We start from the raw sequence: 16829 nt of genomic DNA, 5'->3' as shown, positions 1-16829 counted from the left end.
AGAATACGGCGGTGTGGTTAGGAGCCTATATAAGAGGAGTGGGTGGGTTGTTTGGGGAAAGACCAGACAGCGAGGTCATCAGTCTCATCGGATTAGGGCAGGACGGGGAAGGAAGTCGGCCGTGACCTTTCAAAGAACCATCCCGGCATTTGCTTCGAGCGATTTAGGGAAATCACGGACGTGGGATTGAACTGTCGTCCTCCTCCCCCTATATAGGAGAAAAAGTGTCTGGTGTAGTTGTTAGATCGGTTACTGATGCTACAGTGACGGGTTATCAAGATTTAAGTGTGTTCGAACGCGGTGTGATAGTCGGCGCACGTGCAATGGGACACAGCGTCTCCGAGGTAGCAATGAAGTGAGGATTTTCCCATATGACCATTTCACGAGTGTACCGTGAATATCAGGAATCCGATAAAACATCAGATTTTAGACATTGCTGCTGCCGGAAAAAGTTCCTGCAAGAACGGAATCAACGACGACTGAAGATAATCGTTCAACGTGACAGAAATGCAACCATTCCGCAAATTGCTGCAGATTTCAATGCTGGGCCATCAACAAGTGTCAGCGCGCGAACCATTCAACGAAATATCATCGATATGGGCTTTCGGAGCCAAAGGCCCACTGATGTACCCTTGATGACTGCACGACACAAGGCTTTACGTCTCGCCTGGGCCCGTTAGCACTGACATAGGGCTGTTGACGACTGGAAACATGTTGCCTGGTCGAGTACGTCTCGTTGCAGATCGCATCGAGCGGATGGACGTTTACGGGTGTAGAAACAACTTCATAAGTCAATGGGCCTTGCATGTCAGCTGGGGACTGTTCAAGCTGGTGGAGGCTCTGTAATGGTGTGGGGCGTGTGCAGTTGGAGTGATGTGGAATGTAAGCATCTTGTGATTATCTGCACCCATTCATGTCCATTGTGCATTCCGATAGACTTGGGAAATTCCAGCAGGACAGTGCCTAACCCCACACGTTCAGAATTGCTACAGTGTGCTTTCAGGAACACTCTTCTGAGCTTCAACACTTCTGCTTGCCACCGAACTCTCCAGACATGAATATTATTGAGCATATTTGGGATGCCTTGCAACGCGCTGTTCAGAAGAGATCTCTACCCCTTCGCACTCCTACGGATTTATGGACAGCCCTGCAGGAATCATGGTGTCAGTTCCCTCCAGCACCACTTCAGACATTAGTAGAGTCCATCCTACGTCGTGTTGCGGCACTTCTGCGTGCTCGCCGGGGACCTTCACGATATTAGGCATGTGTACCAGTTTGGCTCTTCATTGTAGTAATAGGCATTAAGAGTGGTACACATTATTTTAGCACATTTGAGAGCATGTTTAGTATTATCGTAATCGGAAGGGATAGAAAGAGGAAATGATTTAAGTGACAGTGACTGGCTGTTAGGAAAGAATAGAATTTAAATGTAGAAGTCTGCCGACAAGAAGATGGAAAAAGCTATGGGGAAGGGATAGGTGAGAGTGAGCTGCAGGCTGTTACGTGGGAGAGATGGCTGTTGTTATACAAAGCCCATTTGCTGTCTTTCGAAGTTTTTAAGGAATTTAATTTGTGTGAGATTTTGAAGAAGGTTGTCTTCAGTCGGGTTCCCTACACGGAAAATGATTTAGAGAACATGGCTGTGTTTGTGATGGTACAGGGGATTTTACTATTTTGAGAAACAGTATTTCTGCTATGCTTTTCAGAAGGTGGTGTAAGAGTGTTTCGTGCGAAAGTCCTTAGAGAATAGCGTCACCATAGTCAAGTAATGGGGAGCATTAGTGACTCTCCGAGCTTCTTTTTAAGCTCTAAACGAAATAATTTTATATCTATGCAGGGAATGAAGTAATGCTGACACTTTCTCTCGGGCTGCAGTTGTGTGTTCAGTCCAATCTAAGGGACTGTCCAGATTTACCCCCCCCCCCCCCCCCCAAATTTTTTGTCACGAAGTTAACTAAGCACATCGGACAAAAACTTTGTCACAACTGGGAACGTCACGCTAACACCGTATAACACCAGCTCTAGCTTTGATAATGGCCTCAATTCGGCGAGGAAGAGAATCCATAAGTTTATCAAGCTATGCCATATACAGCTGAAGCCGCTTACTGACCATTAGATTTCCTACAACTACAGAGTTGCGGGGGTGTTGATTGTTGCTTTTCACCCCCTGTCCCAAACAGCCCTAGATAGTTGCTATGGGATTAAGATCAGTTGCTTTAGAGGGCCAGTCGAGGTGCGATACATAACCTGCTAAGTACAAGGGCATTATTATTATAATTATTTTGTCACTGATTGCGTTGGCACTTTCTTATGATTAGCAGTTTCGACGTTATTTTAATCAGTACTAGTTAGAATGCATACTTATCTTTATTTTAATCTCATTTTTAATTTTTGTTATGTTTATAGTTGAAAAACCCAAATGAATACTCAGATCAATTTTTTAATGGAAACTCCTGTGGTTTTAGTTGCTTTTTTTTAAAAAAGTATATTATACAGTAATCCATTATGAAGAAAACCACATATTTTATATTTGTTGATTATATCAAGATGCCAAAACCATCCATCTGCAGCACTTTTAAAACATGGACGTTATCGTCTTGGAATTCGGGACTGTCCACAGCTTACCCACCATGAAAATGTGGGACAAAAGTTAAGCTTGGTCACAGACAAATTTAAAATGCATATCCTGGTTTACGTTTCCAGTAATCTGAATGAGTGGGTTCAAATCATGGTACGAAAAACATCACAGAGTCAACTCTGGCCTGAACCACACTGTCCAAACACTCCAGGCTAAATACCCTTTTAATCCGTCGGTGTACTCGACTCCTTGCACTGTTGAATACAGGCAACATCGCTACTTCTCGTATGGCATTACACGCCTTCATCTCTTACTGTCCAAATCTGGACCATTGAAGAAGAGCAGATTTGTGTGTCGTGTAGGGCCTTCTGCTGGGAACCCAGGCAGCCTTCACAGTGTGGTAAAAACCGAGAATCCAAAATTCTGTGCTAATGTTGGTACCAGCACGCTATCCACGTTGATGGGTTGTGTGGGGGTGAATGATGGGCTTAACTGGCTGTAACTATAATGTATGGTGTGTCACAGCTCAATGAGGCAAACACAGACTTTTCTATTGTCCCTGGCCGACGCTGACGTAAGGGCAACAACTTGCACCCTGCTATGCCGACGGCAGGGTAGCGTGAACCCTGGCAGCCCTTGCTCCGCATGCGTCACAGCAGCAGCACGTTGAGACGGCTGTGTGTGGGTTACAGGTTGCTACTACTGGCAGGAGTCTTACGGCAGCATGGATAACAGGTCGGCCGGGGTGTGGCACCTAGTCTCATGAAGGGCTTGCTGCTGGCGGCAGGCGCAGCCCGGTCTCGAATCCATTGCTGCTGCTGGCGGTGTCCAGTGCGGTACTTCCGTACCTCTGGCGCCCATTTGTTCCACTAAATCCCAGCAGCTAGTAAAGTCGCCCACAACAACACTTCCCCTGGTGTGGTGACATCGCCCCACTCACTACGCAGTTACCGCTCTGCGCTGCAGTTTACTGCTGCACACGGATATTCTCGCCTCGCAGTGTGTTACTGTGACCTACCTGCCGTCTCACTGGTGACTGTTAACCCAACGATCCATGTGTGCTTTCTTACTCTTCTTATTACTTTTTCAAAAGACTTCACAACGTTTGCTCAAAGACAGGGTAGCGGCACCACAACGGGAGAAGAATACATAAAAGTTCGCAAAAAATAACGGCAGGAGGTCGTTCCATCTCTCAGGGAAAATTCCTTGACATATTGAAACAGAACTAACCTTAAGTAAGTAAGTAAGAAGGTAATGAGCCTTGGCAGTAATAGAGACCAGATAGAAGTCGCGAGGGCATGTGAGCGTTGCTTATCACGGAAGCATCAGCATGTTGGTGTCATACTGCTTGCAGAACCGGCTATGATTGCGTGTTACAGCGATTGCGGAAGTCGCATGCGTCTTCTCGAAATACGACCGGATTATCATCGCCAGTTTAGAGTGAGTGTCTGACTCCCAAGTAACGAAGTTCAGCATTTGTTGCAACTAAGATGGCGGTAGAGTTGCACTTCCATCTGCACTATGAACTGTACCCACAGCGTGGGCTGGAGAACGTGTCTGTCTATTTTATTTCCTTATTCAGTATGCCTCCTCTGCAAAATATTATCCGTTTCGCCAACCTCATCGGGGAGGCAGGCCTGACCTGCCGTTTTACTGCTGAGCGGCAGGGGGACTTCGGTTTCTTACGTTGGCTAGGTCAGAGTAGCGCTAATCCCGATACTCAGAGGAAGGAGAAGAAAAAAAAAAATATTCCGTGATGACGTAGTCAGGAAGCAAGTTCGAACGCAACAGCCCCTTTCTTTCTTCTTAACGAATGTGCGAACTTCGGACTACTGTAATATATTGATTTCCAGTAATCTCAAAATTATCTGAACCATCTAATCTTGCGGTCATTTTTGGTGGCGCGCCTCGATCGATCGATTCGGAATGTTGGGCAAAATTACGTGTGTGTGTGTGTGTGTGTGTGTGTGTGTGTGTGTGCGCGCGCGCTGTCATTTGGTTCGTAATCTCTTGTACATTTCCAATCTGTGATTAGATTTTATATTAATGAAATATTTCGTTACTCCCTCTTACTAAGGGCTGGATGAAACGGTCTTTGGGACCTGTTCACGTGTGTGTAACAATTGGAAAAGTCTGTGGTTCACAACATACTCACCAATTGATTGCGATAATTTACGTCATTGGTGAATGGTGACACCACCGACTTGCGCTAATTCTACGTCGCACCAGAAAACTGACTATTGTGCTCCTTTAAAAAGCGACGAAATTTTTGACGGATGAGCTTATGTTTTACTCTCAGAGAACCCGACGAACATTTCTCCAGGCATTCAGCAGTTGCCAAAGTCTTAAAGGTGCATTTTATGCCATGTGGGGCGTTCAGTTTGCCTTTGGTTAACTCCAGTGTGTCACATTACAACAGGGACGATGAGCACAACTTCTGATTCAGTACGACAGAATCCAGTATTTGCCAGTCTTTTCAATGCAGATGGTTGGCATATTACATTGACGGAAATGAAAAATGTTAAACTAAGAATTACCAGTTCGAGGTTTATCAAATTGTGTGGAGGTATTCACCACACAACGGATTTTAAATGACAACTTTCGTTCGACTTGGAACTAATGTCCACCACCACCACAACCACAATCGTTAGTGTGAGGTGTGGCGATTTCTTCACGACTTCCAAACTATTGTGTGGGTTCCAGGGTTTTATACCCAGATGCCACGTGTGATAATTCTTTCTTATCCCCACACGTTCTGCATTTATCAACTATTTCTTGCTCTCCCAACATATAATTCCGGTAGCTCTTCGTTGCAATGACCTAATCATGTATTGCTGTCGCAAATTAGTGTGTTTCAGTCTGGAAACACGTGTGTTCGACCAGTGTTAAAAGTCTTCCAGATCGGTATGATAATGGCTGAGGATGTTCTAACGCTTGTAGAGTTATTTTCTATTTCCTCTTGTAATCTTGTCGTCAGATATTTGTGTTTTTAGAGGTCGCAACTGCTACCAGTGTTTCTGCCTGATTGAGGGGTGTGAAGTTATCGCGGTTTCTGTTGTGACACTATTATTAATTTAATATATTAATTAACCATTGAGGTGACACAAATCATGGGATAGCGATGTGCGCATGCACAGATGGCGGTTGTACGAGGGGCGTTTGAAAAGTCCGTGAAAAAATAAAAACTACCCGTGTTTGGGGTAAACCTCTTTTCTTTTTCGACATTGTCTCCTTTTAGACTTATGCATTTCGTCCAACGCTGTTCTAATTTGTTGATCCCTTCCGAATAATAGGAAATATCAAAGTATGCAAAATAGCTATTAGTTGCTGCAATCACCACCTCGTTTGAATAAAATCTTTGCCCACCAGCCATTTCTTCAAATTGGGGAACAAATAGTAGTCCGAGGGAGCCAAGTCTGGAAAATAGGGGGGGATGTGAAAAGAGTTAGAATCTTATTTCCATTAATTTTGTGACTAAAACTGCTGAGGTGTGTGCTGGTGCATTGTCTTGATGGAAAAGGACTTTCTTGCGGTCCAATCGCCGGCGCTTTTCTTAAAGCTCGGTTTTCAAACGGTCCAATAACTATGAATAACGTGCACCTGTAATAGTTTTACCCTTTTCCAGATAGTCGATGAGGATTATCCCTCGCGAATCGCAAAAGACAGCGCCATAACCTTTCCGGCCGAAGGAGTGGTCTTCACCTTTGTAGGTGTAGATTCTCCCTTGGTAAAACATTGTTTAGCTTGTTGTTTGGTCTCAGGAGATAGAGCAAGAAGACGACTAAAGCTAACAAGTGTTTCCACTTGCTCTTTAAAGGGCTAAAAGAAGTTGTAATAAAATATTTAAAACGTCGTAGAAGGCAACGGAAGTCTTACGCAGATTTTCCATCTCACATAGGTCCTAAAAATTCGCAATATACAAATAGCTTAGTGGGAGTAAAACATGCAAGTTCAAAAACCTTATGAGCTGCAGAACTCCGTGAACTCGTGTCAGCATGGATTATTTGTTCGCTTATTACCCGACCAAATGTATTACAGAAGTTAATAGCTTAGAGTGTGAGGTGACGCGTTCTATTGCCAAAGCCACATGTTAATTACCCCACATAGTATCCATGTGTCAACCGTGTGTGCGTGTGTGTGTGTGTGTGTGTGTGTGTGTGTGTGTGTGTGTGTTTTGATTTTCCGCCCAAGCTAACAAGTCCATTTACTGAGACGCCCCAGACGGGTATCGCCAGATTGCCTTCCGCCACGGGAGCGTTCGATGCTATATTGCCATGTCTGCCTACAGTCTATTAAGAGCTACGCCCTTGGGAATTGACATGGAAGTGCGTGCAGATGCGGTTTGACAGGTAACTGCCGCCACGATCGTTAAAGGCAGATTAGAGCAAAGTGGCGTCGACTCTTAGTCGATACCTCGTATTGCATCCAACGAATGGACCTAAATCGGATTGTACTCGGTAAAGAGTTGTTTGGTAAGTCAGACCTGCACAGGATTATCGCTTTCTAAGGCTAATGCCGCTCATCTTAGTGCAAACTTCATCTATGCTAAAATGGACTGTGTATTAAGAACCATAACGGCCATACTCGTGAATCGGTACACTGCTTAGAATTCTCTCTCTCTCTCTCTCTCTCTCTCTCTCTCTCTCTCTCTCTCTCTCTCTCTGTGTGTGTGTGTGTGTGTGTGTGTGTGTGTGTGTGTGTGTGTGTGTGTGTGTGTGTGTGTGTAACTCCAAATCCTTTGCAAGTTGTGCGTCGACCTTCTTGGCCGGCGATTGTGTGTTGCCCCATTTAATCCTACATACTCGTATGCTCGTTTAGAGACAAGTGACATGTGCAGCCTTTCTGCCCACAACTCTTACAGAACGACGGGAACATGTCGAACAAACGTAGAGTGACATGACGTGATGGAGCACGAAGTCCGTTCCAAAAATTCCAGAACATTCGTAATTTTGCGCCAATGGTGTGTTGCAACATCGAGTATAGATTTAAGTGTCAAGAAGACGTTTCTGAAAGTATTTCTATGGAGTGTAGCCATGTATGGAAGTGAAGCATGGACGATAACTAGTTTGGACAAGAAGAGAATAGAAGCTTTCGAAATGTGGTGCTACAGAAAAATGCTGAAGATTAGATAGGTAGATCACATAACTAATGAGGAGGTATTGAATAGGATTGGGGAGAAGAGACGTTTGTTGCACAACTTGACTAGAAGAAGCGATCGGTTGGTAGGACGTGTTCTGAGGCATCAAGGGACCACCAATTTAGCATTGGAGGGCAGCGTGGAGGGTAAAAATCGTAGAGGGAGACCAAGAGATGAATACACTAAGCAGATTCAGAAGGATGTGGGTTGCAGTAAGTACTGGGAGATGAAGAAGCTCGCACAGGATAGGGTAGCATGGAGAGCTGCATCAAACCAGTCTCAGGACTGAAGACCACAACAACAACAACAACAACAACAACAACAATGGTGTGTTGGAGCGAAATGCTGTTGTGTGAAACTCAAGGAAACCTTTACAGAGAGACACCAAATGATGCCGGAAGCCTTTGGTGTTGAGTGCTTAATCCGTATTCGGTGTTACGAATGGTTCACACTGATTAAAAATGGCTAGATAGAAGTAAAAGATGACCCTCATTCAAGACGCCCTCGATGTCCACCGACGGCGCTCATGTTAGGAACGTCAACGAAATTGTGCGAGTCAATCGAAGACTGACTGTCAGAGAGATTGCAGAAGAATGTAACATTTCAGTTGGATCATGTCATGAAATACTGACACAGCATCTTGGAATGCATCATGTTGCCGCCACGTTCGTCCCACGGCTCACGAATCGCAACCAGAAAGACTTTCGCCTCGCAATCTGTGAAGAGCTTCTGGATCAGGCAAATGAGAATGAAATATTCCTTAAGAGAATCACAACTGTTGATGAGACGTGCGGCTCCAGTTACGATGTTGAGACCAAGATACAATCTCCACAGTAGGTTGAGAGAGGTTCTCAAAGACCAAAGAAAGCACGTCAGGTCAGGTCAAATCTCAAAGACATGCTGATAGTTTTCTTTGACTTGATGTATAAGTTCATCATGAATTCGTGCCACAGGGACAAAATGTTAGAGGGTGCGACGTGTTGCGACGCCTGCGAGAAAATGTGAGAAGGAAACGGCCTGAAACGTGGCGAAGCAATTCATGGCTCTTGCATCACGATAACTCACCCGCACGTTCATCCCTATTTGTACGCGACTGCTGCACAAAAAAGAAACCACTGTGATGTCTTATCCTCCGTTCTCTCCAGACCAGGCCCCTGTGGACCTTCTATATTTCCAAGGTTGAAAACCCCGTTGAAAAGACGAAGATATGAAACTTAGACGAGATAAAAGAAAATTCGCAGACGTCGTTTCGCGCTATCCATCAAGAGGCCTACCAAAACTGCTTCCATAAGTGGAAACGGCGCTGGGAGCGGTATTTCGGAGACCACGCACAATAAGCAAAAGGTGGGCGCACAAAAATTTTGCGTGGCAAAGTTCCGGAATTATCTGAACAGACCTCGTATTCGCCATGTATCGACTTCATGCCAAAATGCCATCATTGCCGTTCATGGAGGATGCACCTCGTACTATGTTTCAACATAAGTACATATCTGGCACTTTAGAATAGCTTGCGATATTGGTCTGTAAACGTAATTCATGTTTTCTATATATCTGAAGGTTATACAAGGACCAGAACAATTGGCGACGGACACTAGGTTCAGGAAACCAGTTAACCTAAAAACAAACTATTAAATTCATCAAGCTGAAATAGTTTCAGGAGAAAGAGGAAAAAAAGTTGCAAGGTAGAACTAGTGACGATGAGGGTATTTGTGTCATGTGGATTAGATTGAAATCATTATCACTGCAGTGAGCAGAAATAGTTTGTTGGAATGTAGTAGCAGATACAAGGAAGACAAGGAGTAGTTTGTGGAATGAGGAACTAAAGCGGATGATGGATAGGAAGGAAACCTGTTAAAGATACATGGCATATAATACGGAAGAAGACAGGATGGAGTAGGGAAAGAAGGAATGAAGTAAAAGAATAGTGAAGAAACCTAAAAGGAAATCTTAGGGAATTTGGGGACATGGAGGGTAGGACACGAGAGAAAAGGATAAAGAACGTCTGGTAAACCGTTAAATAACTGAGAGGGAAAGATGGGAAGCAAACAAGGAAAAATAAATGTCAGTTTGCAGCAGTGCTTGAGCTGTGATGGAGACACTGTGAAGAACAGTTAAAAGAAATATAGTATACGAAGAAGGAATTGTTGTCGGACAATATGAAACTATGCAAAACAAAGAAATGGAAGGAGAGATATAAGAATAGGAGGCAGAAACTGCGGTTGACCAAGTTAGAAAAGGCGAGACTGCGGACCCGTGGGGTAGCTCCAGATATAATGAAGTATGGTGATGCAGAGGTGTTAAAGGAATTACTAAGTTGTTCCAGTAACTGTGGGAGGATAATAGCATCTCAAATGAATGGAAGAACAATTTAATCATATAGTTGCATAAAAAGGGGAAAATACATGACTTTGATTACTACGGGGCTATCTGTCTATCGTCAGTAGTTTATAAAGTCTATACTCCTGTACTGGAGAGGCGCCTGAGAAGGGCGGTGGAAGAGGATGCGGAGGAGAAGCTGGCTGTTTTACGGCAGGGCGGCAGATGCGGGACCACATTTAAAAATTATAAAAACGCTTATGGAGAACAACATAGCCAAGCACAGGGATCTTTATCCCGCGTTTCTCAATCTTAAAGCTACAGTTCACTCCGTGCCAAGGGAGTATGGGCGGGAAACTCTGACAGCCAAGAAGATACCGATGAAACTGATAAATACTGTGAAGAATGCGTATGAACAATCAGTGGAAGTGGTTCTTACTGATCGTGAAAAATTAAGAGAATCCCATTGGAGAAAGGACTCGAGCAAGATGATAGCCTCAGTCCCTAGCTCTTCACAGCGTTCTAGATGAAGTAACAAACGTAGAAGACGCGAACCCAAAGAACAAATGTTCGAATGTGGAGACTATGACCAGTTTACCTGCAAACATGGCTGTACGCAGATATTATATTGGTGGCTGACACACCAGAAAGACTTCAGCAAGCTGTAATGGAATGGCATGAAAAACTAAAGAGGAATGATATGAATGCAGGTAAAAGCAAATTAATATGTGTTTCAAAACACACACGAACAACAACCCAGTATACTCTAATGAAAAGCCCCGTGGAAGAGTGGACAGATTACATATTCTTGCATCAGTAGCCAAGACATTCTAAGAGGTCCAAACAGACCTAAGAAAACAATCGCAGCATACTGTCAGATAAATAACACAGTCGTAGGGTAGAAAGAGATCAGCAGGAATGGCAAAATGCAAATTTACTATGCAATTATAGCACCAATTATAGCGTCTGGTATGAAGAGTTTGGTACTACGAGAGAAACACCTAAGTAGCTTTACTGAAGTTCATGAGGAGAGCAGTAGGAAAGACCAGGAGAGAGCGAGTTAGAAATGGAAGAATACGAGAAGAGGCTGGACAGAAAACGCAGTGAGTGGGGTGGTTAAGAAGCGTCAGTTGAGGTAGTATGGGCACGTTAAGAGAGATGGGAGAGGAAAGAAGAGCTAAACAAGTACCATATTTGAAATGCGTATGCAGGGAGGAGCTGGGCGTGGAAGACCCTGTATCACGTGGGACGGCGGGGTCGAGAAACTGGGACAAAGGTATGGAAAAAAACAATCGTGGAAAAGAAGAGATTGTGTCAGAATATAGCGGAATGGAAGAAATGGCTAGATTGCGGCTACCCTGACGCTTGAGAGCGTAAGGAAATTGAAGTAGAAGTAGTAGTAGTAGTAGTAGTAGTAGTAGTAGTAGTAGTAGTAGTAGTAGTTTCCCGTATGTGTTGTTTCACTGCAATCAACGATTTCGTGGCGCAAAATACAAACACATCAGTCTTTTCTGCTGTGACTTACCTCTAGATTCTGTGATGAAGCGCGGACATCATGTCGCGTATTTCAGTGGATTTACCTTTTTTGCAGTACGTATCGTCGCTATAATAATTCATCATTTGTCCCCGCTCCGCATGTGTGCTTAGGTCTTCCGCTCATCAGTGTATGTTCGTGGGTCGAGACCAAAGACGCCGCCACAAAACCGAAAGAGGTAGCGCAGTGTCGTGTAAATAAGACTCCCTTTGTAAAATACGATAGCTGAAATCCAAATGCTGGAGTAGTTCCACCGAGACCAACACGGTCGATTCCTTTCCCCGTTCCAGATTGTGCTCCTCCGCTAAAGATTTTATCGGCGACATGAATACTCGTTCCTTATTCAGACTTAAATGCGTTCGCCGAAATATACAATGATTTTAGAGCTTTCCAACAGGATTCACTTGTTCTGACTGTCGTGACGGCAGAGCATAATTGGTACGATGTAGAGGTGATGGGTTCCACTGTGTGTGTGTGTGTGTGTGTGTGTGTGTGTGTGTGTGTGAGAGAGAGAGAGAGAGAGAGAGAGAGAGAGAGAGAGGGGGGGGGGGGACGACGACGACGACAACGGATTTGCATGATTTTACGTTGTGAAATATTCAGGAAAACAATTATGTCTTCGCGATTTAACTCCTAGCTGGAGGCGACCACAAATTGTAAAACAGTGCTAATTACGGTGGCCCTATCGTCCTGTATAACATTTCACCTTTTGATAGACACCTGCATCGTGCGCCTAAACGGGTCATAAGCTGACGGTGGTGATAGAATGTTAATATTAGTTGTAGTAATGGGGCCATTACTTTAAGTTTGAATAAGTACAAATTGTCACCCTTTATTGGGTGGATAGTGTTCCAGTCCATCCGACATGTAAAAATCCTTGGCTGTTCTACCGTGTATCGTGAGTGCTCGCAGTCGAACATTCTCAAAGCTATGTCATGAGGCGCGTTAATGGGACATACTGGCATTTACAAACGCTTGGTTCACCGTTAACGTAACATTGTTTCGGAAAACACCTAATGAATAATTTTAAAAGTCTCGTATGTCTTGTGTAACAACGAAATATTTAACTTGAAAACCCGTCAAAGATTTCAAAATCGTTTTAGACCGACAAATACGCAGCAAACAAAAATGGCACAGCTTAACCTTACTTAACAATCTGAAAAGACCAGAGTACGTTAGCGCAGAAAAGGAATGGTAAAAAGAAATGCTTTAGGTTTTACTGAAGAAATATCTGAAAATTACATGAAATGATTGGAAAGACACAACAAATTAACAAAAGAAAGTAGAGCTAAGTTATGAGCAGCTTGTCCCGGTCTATAGTTCAATGAATATTCTTTGTTGCTGGTGTAATTGGTACTACTTCACGCAATAAATGAAAAACTGTTTTCAGAACCACTCAACTACGACAACGGCATATCATCGTTATTTTCGACGCTGTATGTTCTGCATGTTCCGAAAGTGTTGAAAAGCAACTACGCTTCTTGTTTCTTTCATACAACTAAAACCTGCGATGAACGCTGATGTGTAGTCGGTGCGACGCTTGCAGTGTTTTCCTACCGCCCACCGAGAGTCAGATGGAAACGCTTAGATGAGTGATTTAGATATTGATCCCACGGAGCGCCCCTCCCCCCCCCCCCCCCCCCCCCCCCCCCCCTCTCTCTCTCTCTCGTCGACGCCGTCGTACTAGGCTCACTAATTTCGGCGGAAATTTCTTTAGAACATATTTCGTTAGTTAAATCCTGGTACAGCACCGAATTAAAATCTATAGACATCTGTGCTTTATAATTAAGAGCTATCACTATATTCGGCAAAAGAAATGTTACAAAACTCATTGTTGTAGTTGTTTTCAGTCCAGAGACTGCTTCGATGCAGCTCTCCATGCTATTCTATCCTGTGCAAGCCTCTTCATCTCCGAATAACTACTGCAACCTACATACTTCTGAATCTGCGTAGTAAATTCATCTCTCGGGCTCCCTCTGCGATTTTTACCCTCCACGCTTCCTCCAGTACTCAGCTTGTGATCCCCGATTTCTCAGAACGTGTCATACCAATCGATCTCTTCTTCTAGTCAAGTTGTGCCACAAATTCCTCTTCTCCCCAGTTCTGTTCAGAACCTCCTCATTATTTACGTGATCTACCCACCTAATCTTCAGTATTCTTCTGTTTTACTGACATAAATTATGTAGGCCGAGACTTGGTTGTCTCACGACCGTTCTCTGTATTGAGTTGTCTTTTCACGACTTACGATACCGTCCGTAGACGACAAAACTCTTGCTTATGCAGAAGAGTGACTGACAACATCTCATGAGTGTACCCAGCCGTGAATCGAACCAGGGCCCCCTCAGACGTCAGTCCGTTACGCTGACCATTCAGCTATCGGGGCGGACATTGTACTGCTATATGACGTCGATAGTGAGCTATAGTTTCCAAAAATCACAGATAGCTTTCGCGATGGACCAGGAACAGCTGCATCACACATTCTAAACAGTCAATCAGAATAAAGCGCAACGAAATGGAACACTGTATTCAACAGTGGTAAAGCGCTATTGCAAACGTTACGTGTGAGCTCCAAAGTTGGCTTCAGGCGGATCCAAAATACCAGTCCGTAGACAAGCCGGTTCAGTACTCGAGACCCGAGCTCCCAAGAAAAAAAAAAGTTTGAAAAGAGTGAGTGAGTGAGTGAGTGAGTGTGTGTGTGTGTGTGTGTGTGTGTGTGTGTGTGTGTGTGTGTGTGTGTAAAACTAGTTACATATCTTAAAGATTGTTCTGAAATGCAGTTCTTTCCTGTTTCAGAGTTTTCAAGAAGAGTTCGCCGAATGGGAAGGTAAGTAGAATTCACTTCCATTAGCACCGAATTAACTGTAATTAACAAACACTCCTTAATACTAGTTCCATGAAAACCATTTATATTTCGTAAAGTGAGATTGCCTTACATGGAGAAGTCGTGTTACTGGTACGATTCTTGGCAAGTCAAAAGATTCGAAAGCCATAGAACGTTTCCTTTTCTAAAACAAGAAACCGTGTCCTCTGGCAACTGAGGGGAATCAGCATTGTTCTTTAGTTCGTCACAATTGTAAAATGTCTTTAATGGCTGATTTATTTTCTGTGGAAACAGTTCAGAATCTTATATAATTAATACATTTCTAATACCTCTTTTATTAAATTGATCTCATAATTTATTTCTTTCAGAACCAGAGTAGAGGGTAAAAGGAAGCTAGCTTCTTTTTCACTAACTATTTTCATCGGGCTGAAAGTGAAGTTCATTACTTAACGGTTCAGGCACTAAAAGGGTTAATGAAACTAGATATGCCAAAGTTTTTCATTAAACTGCGTAACTGTATAGGTACATGTTACATTGATTGGCAGCTCCTATTAAGTGGTGATGATGGCTCGATAGTTCATTTGATTCAATTCTGTTCATGTTTTCGTTTCACTCTTGACCTATCTGAAATGTAATATCTCCACAGAACTAGTGGAGATTTAAAGGAGCTCCATGATGACCTCCTCCCAAAAAGCACATCAGTAATGGCCGTCATATGAGCTTCGTTGTCTTTAAAAAATGGTGTAGAACATGGAATCATTGTTTTGTAAAAATATATTTGGCGCCCCCCCCCCCCCCCCTGTTTCGTTTAGTGTCCTGAACATGTTGCAGTGATGCTGCCACACGTGGAAGCCATAGAGAGAGCGAAAGGTATCTCCAATTCGAAGAGAAATCAGACTGCCGTTAATACTCAGTGAAACGAAGGTATCTCCAATTTGAAGAGAAACCAGACTGCCGTTACTACTCCTGTGAAACAAAAGGAAGGCGATAATCGATAAGGGAGTGAGACAGAATTGCAGCCTGACCCCTGTGTTGTTAAGTCTGTACTTAGATCAAGTAGGTTGTAAAAAGGAAGTGATGTTCAGGAGGAAGAAATAAAAAGTTCAATTTTTGACGCTGATATAATTCTATCAGAGATGACGAAGGACTTGGAAGATCAGTGGAACGGAGTAGTACCTTGAAAAGAGATTATAACAAGAATACCAACAAAAGTAAAACAAGGGTCCTGGACTGTAGTCAAATTTAATCAGGCGATGCTGAGAGAATTAGATTAGGAAATGAAACACTAAAAATAGAAGAGTTCTGCTGTTTCGGTAGCAAAATAGCTGACCATGCCTGATGTATAGAGCATGTCATGCACAGAGTAGAAATAGCAAGAAAATCTTTTCTGAAAAAGAGAAATTTCAACATGAACTGTACAATGAAGTGTGTAGAAGTTTCTTAGACTATATTTATCTGGAGTGTAGAAAAGTGCTTTCTGCTGGCGGTACGCAACGGTACACTGTACCGGCAAAAATTTTCTTACGTTTTAAAAAGTGTGCCATTTATTGAGAGCAAGATGTAATATAAATATCCCGTTACGTAGCGCTGTCTTCGCGAATGAAATTTCCAGTTTTATTCCGTATAACTTGGCACCTCTATTCTTTAACATGTTGTCATCGGAATTGCGCTAAGCTCACTTGCTAAATCAATGTTTCTTGTCAGGTGGAGTTCCCACTGTTACAAGCAGGTCTTTAGGAGCTGTTCGCGTCAGTTTTGAGTCAATCTAGTTGAAATAAGTGCAGTCATTCTTCAAAATGGGTAAAACTAGTAGTTTCTTTACGCGGATTAAGTAAAAAAATGAAGCCGAAAGAAGCAGAAATTGTTGAACCTGACAGGGACAAGACAAGAACAATTCTGAAAACGATTGGTCCGAATGTTGGACACATTGCAGAAAAATGACGTTTGCGAGAGAAGCGACTCTTTGAGCTGTCAGTTCAATGTTAACACTATATAACAATTACGTCAGATGTGATCCAGAGTTGTCACTGCCTAGTAACATACTCGACAACCATTGTACTATGTTGTAGGAAGAATTTCACACCACATCGTACTGTTTTAAATGGCGCGAGCGTGTGATTGCTATAGGGATACATACTACACCTCTGACGAAGAGTTATACTCCGAATACCGGTTTGACAAACAAACAGTTAAAGTGCGGCTCATTGTGTCTAGATGATGTCGTACAATAAATATGTTAAAGCTACGGAGGACCAAGCATTCAAGATTTTTATCTTCACTTGTGTTCAGACATTACAGTAGAATCTCACTAGTCTGGCAGCCGCCATAATCTCAGAAGTAACTGATCGTGGAAATAAAGCGAGGGTACTGATTAGTGACACAATGAAGACTCACATGATATACTTTTATTCAGGTTATATTCCGCAAAGCCCGCGACTACGCT

General features: G+C 43.2%; 1 protein-coding gene across 2 annotated transcripts in view; it reads left to right on the top strand.

Annotated features, from left to right (window-relative positions):
• The window catches only part of LOC126414704 (beta-arrestin-1), a 507073-nt gene that overhangs the window by 371822 nt on the left and 118422 nt on the right, over positions 1 to 16829 (top strand). For both annotated transcript variants that reach the window (XM_050083370.1, XM_050083369.1), the window contains exon 3: positions 14359 to 14389. In XM_050083370.1, coding sequence (XP_049939327.1) covers positions 14359 to 14389 — 31 coding nt within the window. The remainder of the gene's footprint in view (positions 1 to 14358; positions 14390 to 16829) is intronic.

The sequence above is a fragment of the Schistocerca serialis genome, chromosome 1, assembly GCF_023864345.2.
Source record: "Schistocerca serialis cubense isolate TAMUIC-IGC-003099 chromosome 1, iqSchSeri2.2, whole genome shotgun sequence".
Classification (NCBI taxonomy): Eukaryota; Metazoa; Arthropoda; class Insecta; order Orthoptera; family Acrididae; genus Schistocerca; species Schistocerca serialis.
This window is presented reverse-complemented; position numbering and strand designations above follow the sequence as displayed.